Raw genomic sequence first — 11314 nt, 5'->3', positions numbered from 1 at the left:
ACATTCCTTGCAATAACTACAGCCCAAAGGGCTACACCTTGGACCAAAACCCAGTCAATAACTACGCTTTGAGGACCATAACCAGCATACGTATACTAACTAGAGTACTCCCTAAGTATGTCTTTTTAGGTACACTGCTACCGCAAATAACGAGATGTATTTCACTCAAGTAACAACATGTATCTTACTGCCTTGCATGAACAACTCCACTGCCTTCAAAATGCAAGCATCAAGCATAGGGTGATTGCATCTAGAGACAAGCCATCAACGTGTATTTCACTCAAATACCATGTATCTTATTGCCTTGCATGAACAACTCCATTGCCTTCAAGATGCAAGCACCAGGCACAAGATGATTGCATCTAGAGACAAGCCATCAATTGGTGCCAATCAAAACAATCTAGATTCTCTTTGCTCTGCCCATGTTGTCCTATACTACAATAAATGCAATACAATAGGCATCCTTGACCAGAAGGTCATCAAAGGCTACTTGTGTTGAGGCACAAATTGCATACACATTGACCAGCATGGTGCCTATGTTGAGTTGCCTTCCAGATGCAAGCACAAGTGTTTCCATTGCAGAGAGACCCTTGATTTGCATCCAATTCACATAACCTATGACCTCGTCCATGTTGTGCATATATTCCCTACAAAAAGTGCACTCCAAGAGATGATGTCCCAGCCTAAAGAATCTTTATGTGCACTGAAAATAGCTCATGATAGTTTCCTGGAAGCAAGTCCAGAAGTAAAAAATTAGTCAAAATTGCAACCATATTTACTTGTATTTGAAGAGAAGCCTAGATTTCGATTATGTTAATAGTGGTCCGTAGCTTCCTCACCTTGCACCCGATTAATGCAATCCAAGATAAAGAATTTCAAAGCGAAAGCCTTGGCTCCACAATTGCTGACAACAACCCAAAGATTTTGAGCCCTACCCATAATAAGACAAACCCTGCAATAAGCACAACCCAAGGGATTCATTTTGGATTGGAAGCTCTTCAAAAAAAAATTGTGCATTCGAGAATAAACCACACTTCTTATCTCATGTCAATCAAAGCCTTTCCGAGCACAACAGGATGGAAGAGCTTGGGTATCCGAGGATGCTGCCGATGATGCGATGCGGGAAGTAGAAGAACCAGCAATGCCATGGAAGAAATAGCCAAGCGAGGTATACCTGCAACAGTAGACATAATATACAAGCAAACTGATAAATCAAGAAATGAATGTTATTAGGTGTTAGAAGAGGATTTGTATAGTATGCACCTGCAGCGACACATTCCCACTTGCTCTTGCTTGCTTATACGAAGGCACAGTGGGTGTCCTTGTACCTTGAAGCTCCACAGGTGGTTGTTGGGTGGGGTCCTGTTTATCGTGAATGCACATGACAAAAAGCAATTTGTGCAAGTTTATGAGTTTTAACTCATCAAGAACCTGATGCAAGAATGACGACAATTATACCTTGGCATCATGAATCATCGCATTGCTGGCAGCCAACTCCAGATTTCCACAACGATTCCATGACAGTAAAAGGGATGATCAAAAGAGGGGAGAAATAGGAGGAGAGCTTCCGTGGTGCACTTTGTGCCGCTTTGTCTCTTCTTAGCCCTCACATGAAGATTCTCCACACTATCAACATACGCATGAGTGAAAAAGCTATGAGAATTCCCATAGCAATGTTGTTGGCCCATGACAACACTGTAAAGTGGTTATGATTAATGGATACCACACATGCACCACCACTGATGCATCTCTCAGATGTCTTGTTATCTTTTGACACATAGGCATAAGGTGGCAGGGTTAACTACATTGACATGGGTTGTGTTCAAAACCTCTTGTTGGAGAGTAGGAGCCATTGCATTTCAGTGAAATTGGAGAAATGAACAGGTAATAGACCCAGAAGGAAGCTGTACCTCAATATCAACAAGCTCTCCAAGCCTCATAGGCACCCAATCCCAAGAGGTATCTCGCTATGTAGATGATAGAAGCTGAGGTCCAGCACCTTGAGATTGCAGCAAGTCGAAAGAGCAACTACTGGAATTACTCCTACAAATCCATCATTAGCTGGGAGCATCAACTTCTCCAAGACAGATCATATACAGCATACATGCATAGCAAACATTTTTCAAGTTATATGGATGGAACATGTGTAGGACAATCAAGTAGTAGACACAATTTTCAATGTAATTCTATAGAAATCAGTATTTCATGAAGAAAACCAGGTAGCTCATTTTCTACAATCCTTCATACAACAGATAGCCTATGGTGAGCTCGTATGTGCATAAACCCTAGAGTATTCTTGGTTGCAAGCTGCATCATGCTGTAAAAATGTGTACTGAGCATACAATTAGATAGAGATGGTTCTTGTAAAAAGTGGCTCCCGCATCATGATCAACAAGTGTTTTTCTACTCGTGGCAATCAATATTTTGGCAATTGGTTATATATATCTGGTTGTTGCTCCTAATGTGATTCAAAAATCATCGGCCAGATGATGTGACAGAATTTGAGGCAATTTTGAATCACTTGGGCAATGATGATATTGCATCTGCAACCTCTAAAACAGTTTTTTAGGATCACTTTCAACTAAACAATGGGTCGACAACACGAATGATAACCGACCGGCTTGGGTGTGTCGAGTTGAATATCACAGTATTGTGCCTGCTGGTGATATGATGGAAGCTAGTGTGCAACGGCAAAGAACGTTGAGTATCTTACTTTTTGCTTTCCAATCTGCTATAAGCATTGGATCACTTGCTTTTTTGTTCTCCATGAATCTCTTCTATTGCAGAAATTAGACATTGCGAGTTAATGATCGAGTTTTCACGATGGACTGCACATAAAAAAATTGCAGAAAACATGCACAGTGCGGCATGGCTAACTAATGAAGGAGTAAATCCAGAGTACCTAAACAAAGAAATTCAACAAAAACTAGCCAAACATGCACGGTGCCTCCTCAACTAATAATTTTATGCGATAGTTATAACTTGAGGATTACCTGGTGCAATCTCATGCGCACCTTGGCTCGCATGATTATCGTAGGAGTGACCTGTTGGATGAGCGTTTTGTTCCCCTTCATATAGCTCTGCGGCTGGGGATTTGTCTTCGTCAAAATTCAATGGAAGATCAACAGGTAGGCCTCGTTGACTACACAACAGAACTAGAAGATGAACAATTATACTTCAGCTGCAGGAGATGTGTTATAAGAGTAGACCCTTTAGCTTAAAATCACTTTTGCGCGATGATCCCTCGCTTGCAACAACGAGACCTGCTGGATGCGACATTTCTTCAGCTAAGGCATCTACAGCCAGAGCTCATGACTTGTCTAGCTTATCTTTAACATTGGCTGCTAGGTCGTCATCATTGCCAAGCACTGCAGAAAGGTCACGGCAACTCAAGATTGCCAGAGGAAAGCTTCGCTTAGCACAGCAGAGAAAGGTTCGTGGAACAAAGGCCAGTACGACAGCTCATCTCCATTTCGATCGCCCACCCATTGGAAGCGTTCCGTTGCAACCATTTCTTCATATTGAATGTGCAGCCATTGTAACCTCAGACCTCACCAACAAAAAGTGCAGTACCCTGGCATAGGATGCAAGACAATGCTCGGGCAATCAGTGTGTCTCCAATTGATGATCTAAAATCAGTAGCTTGGGGGGCCGACATAGAAAGAGATCTCGGCCAGCTGCAGAGCCATCCTTCAAAAATTTGGCACCATCACAAGCATGCGTGTCTAAGAAGTAGAGATTTTCACCTACTCATTGAGTATCTCTGACATAATGTCCACAACAGCAACATCAATGCCAAGCTGCTAGAGAAGAAGGGCCTAGCGCATTCCACTGTCGATCTCTACAATCTTTCCAACGGAAGCACCCTAACGTCATCAGAGCACACCTCACATCACAAGGGTGAATATTATATTTCCAATCATGATGTAAATCTTCCATATCTGTCCACGATAAAAATTCTCAAAATTGCCTTTACACTTCTCTCTTTAATAAGTGATTCGTTCCTATTTCAATCAATGGAAATTTTTCTCTTTGAATTTTATTTTCCTATTAAACTTAGTATTTTTAGCCTGGCCTTTGCCCTTTGCCCTTTGCGCAGGCCAAAAATACCTTCTCCCTATTTCTATGCCAACACCTAACTAGCAGAGGTCACTAAAGAAATGAGTAATTCACTTTATATTTCAAAACTAAAGACATGATAAGTTTACACACTCTTCATTTAAAATTTAAACGAGTGTCCACTATCTTATTTCAATCAATCATCATTTTTGGACTATCAAAAAAATTTTCAAAATGCAACTCAATCTTTTTTTTTCTATTTTAGTCAGCAAAAAGAGAAGGCATCTCTATAGCCTTTGCCCTTTGGACAAGCCAAAAAGCATCCATTGATAGACTCATACTCTTCTTCTCACCCTATAGACTTGAGGCTTTTTTGGAGATAAATGTTACATGGCCTATGTTAAAGCAGCTAGCCTATCATCTCTCTTTGAAATTGAATGGAAAAGAAATGTGAGGGGTGGTCCGGACTCTGCACTCAAAGAAGGTAGAAATCTCCCATTGTGATCGGGATTTTTACATCATAGTTAGCACATACAAGTGTAGGTAAAAGCCATGTGAGGAGCTCCCACTTGAAGACGATAGAAACCTAAAGCGAATTCCTCTTGGGATAGGGAATTGAGATTTGCAAAGTTGAACATTGTGTTGTATTTTTCATAGGCTCTCGAGTCTCGAGTCTCGAGTCCATCTCCAAAATGTGAAGAAGAGTCCCTTACCTAGGTGAATCTTGTTGAGCTCGTAACCGTGCCTCACATGTGGAAAAATACTACTAAACAACATGACCGATGAAGGCCACCATGTAAGTGCTCTTGTAAGCGTCGAAGCAATTTTAAAAGTGACAAAATGCTACCAGGTTTCGAGAGCGATTATAAAAGCACGGTTTTAAAAGTGATGTACCTTAGGCCAAAAACCAAGACCATAAGAGCATAGTCACACAAGGCTTAGTTGTCTGTTATTGGAAACTAAGCCTACTAAGGGTGAATCATTGTTGTGTTCCTACCTCTTGCATGGTCAGACGCTAGAACGTAACCACGGTTGACTATCAATTGAGGTGAAACTGAAAGAAAATTTTGATTTTTGAAGGCTTCGGAGATTTGAATTCTAGCGTGCACATGGAGCTAGGCTTGGACTCTTCTCCTACACATACCTGCTCTGCTCTCGCCCCTCGTCGACCATCCTATTTCAATTCTGCCATGGCATTGCTATTGCATACACTCTCTCTCCCTCTCTCCCCCCAGGTCCCACAATGCTTTCTTTTGCTGCAACTCTCTCTCTCTCTCTCTCTTCCATAGACACACACACCAGCTACAAAGCTTACATATCATAGCTCTCTCTCTCTCTCTCTCTCTCTCTCTCTCTCACACACACACACACACACACACACACACACACACATAGACACACACACCAGCTACAGAGCTTACATATCATCTCTCTCTCTCTCTCTCTCTCTCTCTCTCTCTCTCTCTCTCTCTCTCTCTCACACACACACACACACACACACACACACACACACTAGCAGTGCAAAGTTTGTGCGCTACTAATCTTATGGATTCATAGTATTGTATCTGCTTCCATGGATGATCACGATGTGATTTTCATCATCCTCATTGTCTACATCATTCTCCCTCATCACATGCTGCTTTGCACGAGGAAAATCTTCAAAATCTATGCTTGTTGACAACAATGATCACTCTATCATTGATTTGTGGTGTCTTCTTCGAGGGAGATGCTTCAACCATGGGTATGGCTGCCATTGCATTCTTCTCAGTTGCGTGCGACTTGGTATTGGGTTTGTCACCACGCTTTGCATTGGCATGACACCAATCCATCCTTATGGGTATGGATGCCATTGCATTCTTCTCAGTTGCGTGCGACTTGGTATTGGGTTTGTCATGCTTGCATTGGCATGACATCAATTCATCCTTATGGTACATGAAGCCACAATATCTTCATTGGTGGGGAAACTACAAAGCATGATGTGCACAAGATGATCCTCGCTTCCAAAGCTTCTTTTGAGCCTTTTCAATCAACTATCAAATTTCCTTCATGCATTGTTTGTGCGAGGGCAATAATTTCTAGTGGAAAGAAAGGTTGCCATCGCTTTAATGCAACAGATTGTTCTCAAAGGATTGTTGCCGAGAAATTCGGATGTGGGCACTCTATGGTGGTTAAAATAGTGAATGCGTTTGTGGATGGTCTACTACTCCACATGGATACTTTCATCAAGCGGCCATCAACCCCCCTAGAGACGCAGTCAATGAAGACCAACATGGATAAGCTGGCACAAGGTTTTCCCAATTTTTGTGGCTCTATTGATTGCAGCCACATTGAGATGGAGGCGCCCCTAAAGGAGAGCTTTTCCAAATTGGTATGATTGTTGTCATAAGATCTAATATCTAGCTAACCCAAATGATTTTCTCATATTAAACTGATCATTTAATGTGGGAGAATAAACGAGAACAAGAGCTAGAAAAGAGACATGTGCTTCTAGACCTATCTCAGCAGGGGACCAAAAAGAGAGATGGTTACATCTCAATAAGGGTCCAAAAGGAGGTGGTCTACCAAAGAGCAATATGTAATAAGTGCTTCTAGACCTATCTCAACAAGGGACCAAAAGGAGAGATGGTTGCATCTCAATAGAGGTCCAAAAGGAGACGGTCTACTATTTATAGCAATGTGCAATAAGTGCTTCTAAACTTATCTAAACAGGGGACCAAGAGGAGAGATGGTTACATCTCAATAGGGGTCCAAAAGGAGGTAGTCTATCAAAGAGCAACGTGCATCTAATGGAGCTTAAAATACCTTAGGGTTAGCTTCATTAAAGACCTCCAAAGGTTAGTGTTAAAAGTCCTTAGACCTTAGGCAAGCTAGGGATGTGCTTTAGGTGGGAACCCAGACCAAGCTTGAGGTGCTTGTCATGCTTGGTGACTAAGGTGCTTGTTGTGCTTGGTGACTAAGGTGCTTGTCATGCTTTATGAGGAAGGTGCTTGAGAAGATTCCCATGCATGTGGGGTAAGGTGCTTCAGTCAAAAAGAGACCCTACAAAGGAGGTAGGGGAATCTTTGACTTAACCCACTCACCCAAAGGGCAGCCCCTTTCTCAAGGGCTGCATATGGACACATGTTAGGCTCTCCCTATGCTTAGCCACATGGTGTGCTTGAATCCTATTGGCTGGGCTAAAGAGGGGTCCAATGAGCTCCAAGCTTGAGTTACAAGGAGGGGTCGACCAAGGCAAGAAAGGGGTGTGCTTGGGGGTATACACCTCACACACACACACACACACATTTTTCGAGGATTCTCACTTGGTAAAAGTAGAGGAACCCCATCTCCTTCTCCAAGCTTGTTGAGAAGTTGAGAGCCTACACCAACACTCTTTGCTATGGAATGCAAATCCAACCAAGCGCCATGCTTCAATGATTAAGCTTGCTATATTCTCCATCTTCATTATTATGCTATTATGCATGCAAGCAAGAAGAGTGATGATAAGTGATGTTAAAAGTCCTTAGACCTTAGCCAAGCTAGGGATGTGCTTCAGGTGGGAACCCGGCCCAAGCTTGAGGTGCTTGTCATGCTTGGTGACTAAGGTGCTTGTCGTGCTTGGTGACTAAGGTGCTTGTCATGCTTTATGAGGAAGGTGCTTGAGAAGATTCCCATGCATGTGGGGTAAGGTGCTTAAGTCAAAAAGAGACCCTACAAAGGAGGTAGGGGAATCTTTGACTTAACCCACTCACCCAAAGGGCAGCCCCTTTCTCAAGGGCTGCATATGGACACATGTCAGGCTCTCCCTATGCTTAGCCACATGGTGTGCTTGAATCCTATTGGCTGGGCTAAAGAGGGGTCCAATGAGCTCCAAGCTTGAGTTACAAGGAGGGGTCGACCAAGGCAAGAAAGGGGTGTGCTTGGGGGTATACACCTCACACACACACACACACACACACACTCATTTTTCGAGGATTCTCACTTGGTAAAAGTAGAGGAACCCCATCTCCTTCTCCAAGCTTGTTGAGAAGTTGAGAGCCTACACCAACACTCTTTGCTATGGAATGCAAATCCAACCAAGCGCCATGCTTCAATGATTAAGCTTGCTATATTCTCCATCTTTATTACTATGCTATTATGTATGCAAGCAAGAAGAGTGATGATAAGGGAGGAACTATTTCTTTCTCCTATGATTTTTTCTTCTTCCTCTTTCCTACCCTCATTCCCCGCTAGCTCTCTCCACCTTCAAAAGTGTTTAAGGCCTTGGGACTAAGGCCGGGGATGCTTTTTACAAAGTTTATGCTATGATTGTGATGCATGATTCTTTTTACAAAGTTTATGTTAATGTTTTTTACAACTTTTATGTTATGCTCATGATGCATGAAGCTTTCCATCTTCATAGCATCACCAAAGTCACAAAGAACAAAAGATTGTATTATACCAAGTCTCTCTTTATGGGAGAATCTATAATACAAAAGCCTATTGGAGGGGGGACCAGCTCCACATAAATCTGGTCCTCAACTATTGTCCAGTTCTCTCTCTCTCTCTCTCTCTCTCTCTCTCTCTCTCTCTCTCTCTCTCTCTCTCTCGCAAAAGTATTGTCCATGCCAAGTTAATTAAGTATAATGGTTATGTTGCTACGGCTAATTAAGTTCACCCTCTATGTTCTCAAAGTAGTCTCATAAAAATGCTCACTCTAATTCTCTTAATTCTGTTATTCTCAAATTTCATGGGCCATTTCCATTACATTGGTATTAGAGCATTTGGTTTCTCTTTTCTTGCTTAAGAAGGGAGGTCCTTAAATAGCATATTAATGGTTGATTTTGTTAATTATATTAGGGTAAGTGGGACTGGATCTATTATCGGTTTTGTTGAGCCCACTATGTGGGATATGGTGCACATCACGGGAGATTTGGTCTTAATAATTGAGTCTTTTTAGGCTTGCCTACGTCTTTACCATTATTGAGCCATAAGAAGTCTGAAAGGAGCTATCCCTCACCAACTCTCCTATGTTAGACCCACTCCACTACTCTCTATAATTAACCAATACGCGTCGTGGTGTAGATGCTTAAGTACTAATTTTCAAAGGCTAAGAGGAGTAGCAACTAAGGTTTTGAATTGCCAAAGAATACACTAAGTAAACACACAAATTTTGTTAATATGGATGACAATAACCAAGAGAGTAGAATGAACATTGATTAACTTTCATTTTTCACATGAAGGTGCTAATGATGATGCCCCCATGTTTGTTAATTATCTTGTTACTAGGTTGCAACAAGCTATGGGCAACTCCACTTTGCAAGCCAAAGTTACTCAACAACTTCGTGCTTATGGGATTTCCTTTGCTCTCCAAGAGGAGAGAGAGCTTAGGAGGCCTCTTGATGAGACCCCCAAAAGAAGACTCTCTCCCATACGAGAGGAGGAATCTAAAGAACGAGAAAGTAATGAATCCCTAAGTTCCTCCAAAGATTGCAAGAAGTTCAAAGAGGGAGGAAAGAGTATTTCTTTTCTCACTTAGATGGCACCTTTTGTGCTACCGACAAAGTATTGGCCTTCATCCAACAATTTGATCCGGCCTTTGGAGACGAGGGCTTCACAGAGTCCTCCAAGCTATGCCACGCAGCTATGCACTTCCAAAAATCTGCTCGTCAATGGTGGGCTAGCCTTCATGGCAATGGCAAAGCCCAAAAGACATGGAAAACTCTACGACTTTTCATCATGATTCAATTCCTTGCAAGTCATGCAAAGGACAAAGTGCTTACCGAATGGCGGAGTTTGAAGCTTCTCCCCCATGAGTCTATCGACAAATATGTGGACAAGTTTTGGGATTTATATCTCAAGGCTACTGTCTTTCAAAAAATAGACTTCGTCAAGCAAAAGCAACAATTTGTGCAAAATTACCTAAAGAATTGGCCAAGTATGTGAACTCCCAACGGCCTAGTTCTATCACGAAAGTAATCCACCACTCTATGGTTGCTTCGCACATCAATTTTCAAAAAGGGCCTAAAAGGAATGCCAAGCCCATGGAAAACAAAGATCGAAATGAAGCAAAGGGGAAGAATAATGCTCAAAATTCTTCCCAAGGCAACTCTATCAACAACAATAAAGCTAAGGAGAAAGGAGTCTATATAGGCAAGAATTGACTTTCTCCCGAGGAGCTAGAGCGTTATCGCAAAGATATTGGTGCTTCAAGTGCGGGGAGCAAGGACATGCCTATCATGCTTGCCTCCAAAGAAATGTGCGCAATGAGCCGCCTAGAGCCTCTATGGTTGAAGCTCCAAAAGAGGATGCTCATTGCCAAGGATTTCTCCTTTCTTATGCTTGGGAAAGGATGCAAGAGCATGATGCCTTTATTTTCTTTTTACCCTGGTTCAACTCACAACTTCATATCCACGGAGTTGACCACCAAGCTAGGCATACAAGCCCACAAGACGGGAGATGCATTGAAAACCGATGGAAATATCAAGGGACAAGACATCTCAGTTACTCCCTTAATTGGAAACTTGAGGCTTCATGTCCAAAGCTATGTGGACAAAGAGGATTTATTCATCTCCCCTCTCAAACATGAGGATGTTATTGTTGGGCACCATGGTTTAACCGCATGGCTTCCAACATGAAGTTCCTTGAAAGGAGAATCTACTTCACGTACATATAAAAGAGCATGTACATACATGCTAATGAGTTGGGGAACACCATAATACGCTTGCTTTTGATAGGTCCATGAAAAGCTCTACTTCTATGTATATGATTTTTGTTGGAGAATCTGTAAATCATTCAAATGCTTTCACAAGCAGCAATAAGGGGAATCAAGAGAAATTAGAGTCGTCTAATTTTCTAAATGGATTCCAAGATGTTTTCATTGATGACATCCCTAGTGAGCTACCTCCAAAATGAGGGATGATGACCATGCAACAATAGAACTCCTACCAAGATGCTCACCACCTAATAAACCTCCTTATCGAGTTTATCAAGCTCAACAAGAGGAGATCATGAGGCAAGTGCAAGAATTGGTGGAAAAAGGGATGGTGATGCCTAGCTCCTATCCATTCTATTCACCATTACTTTTAGTGCAAAAGAAAGACGGCACATATTACATGTGTGTAGACTATAGAGCACTAAATAAGATCACTATCAAAAACAGATTTCATGTGCCATGGACCACTCAAATTCTCTTGAGGAGTACAAGCGACACCTCCAGGTAATCTTTCAAGTTGTGAGAAAGAATAAGCTTGTCATTAATCAAAATAAAAGTGCATTTTTCCTACAAGAGATTCAA

At 41.9% G+C, this 11314-nt stretch overlaps 2 protein-coding genes across 6 annotated transcripts; both read right to left on the bottom strand.

The window, feature by feature from the left end:
* Positions 1–257: 257 nt before the first annotated feature.
* LOC147448027 (uncharacterized) lies at positions 258–1597 on the bottom strand. Its single transcript, XM_086523924.1, has 6 exons — positions 1459–1597; positions 1264–1362; positions 1137–1174; positions 1035–1041; positions 840–952; positions 258–727 (listed from the first exon to the last, which is right to left on the bottom strand). Exons 1-6 carry the CDS (start codon positions 1467–1469, stop codon positions 684–686), a joined length of 312 nt encoding a protein of 103 aa, XP_086380050.1. The 5' UTR covers positions 1470–1597; the 3' UTR covers positions 258–683.
* On the bottom strand, positions 1490–3931 carry LOC147448026 (uncharacterized). Of its 5 annotated transcripts, XM_086524475.1 has the most exons (5): positions 2994–3914; positions 2714–2777; positions 2033–2043; positions 1911–1967; positions 1600–1626 (listed from the first exon to the last, which is right to left on the bottom strand). In XM_086524475.1, the coding sequence occupies exons 1-5, from the start codon at positions 3072–3074 to the stop codon at positions 1600–1602; spliced, it is 240 nt and encodes a 79-aa protein (XP_086380601.1). In that variant the 5' UTR covers positions 3075–3914. The 5 variants fall into 5 exon arrangements, 2 of the variants coding, with proteins under 2 accessions (XP_086380603.1, XP_086380601.1); XM_086524477.1 differs by having other exon boundaries at positions 1490–1626; positions 1911–2043; positions 2994–3912; XR_015189740.1 differs by lacking the exons at positions 2033–2043; positions 2714–2777 and having other exon boundaries at positions 1613–1626; positions 1911–2031; positions 2994–3915.
* Positions 3932–11314: the final 7383 nt, after the last annotated feature.

Source organism: Adiantum capillus-veneris, chromosome 11, assembly GCF_014529385.1.
Source record: "Adiantum capillus-veneris isolate H3 chromosome 11, ASM1452938v2, whole genome shotgun sequence".
NCBI lineage: Eukaryota > Viridiplantae > Streptophyta > Polypodiopsida > Polypodiales > Pteridaceae > Adiantum > Adiantum capillus-veneris.
Note: the sequence above shows the minus strand (reverse complement) of the source record. Positions and strands in the feature narration are given on the sequence as shown.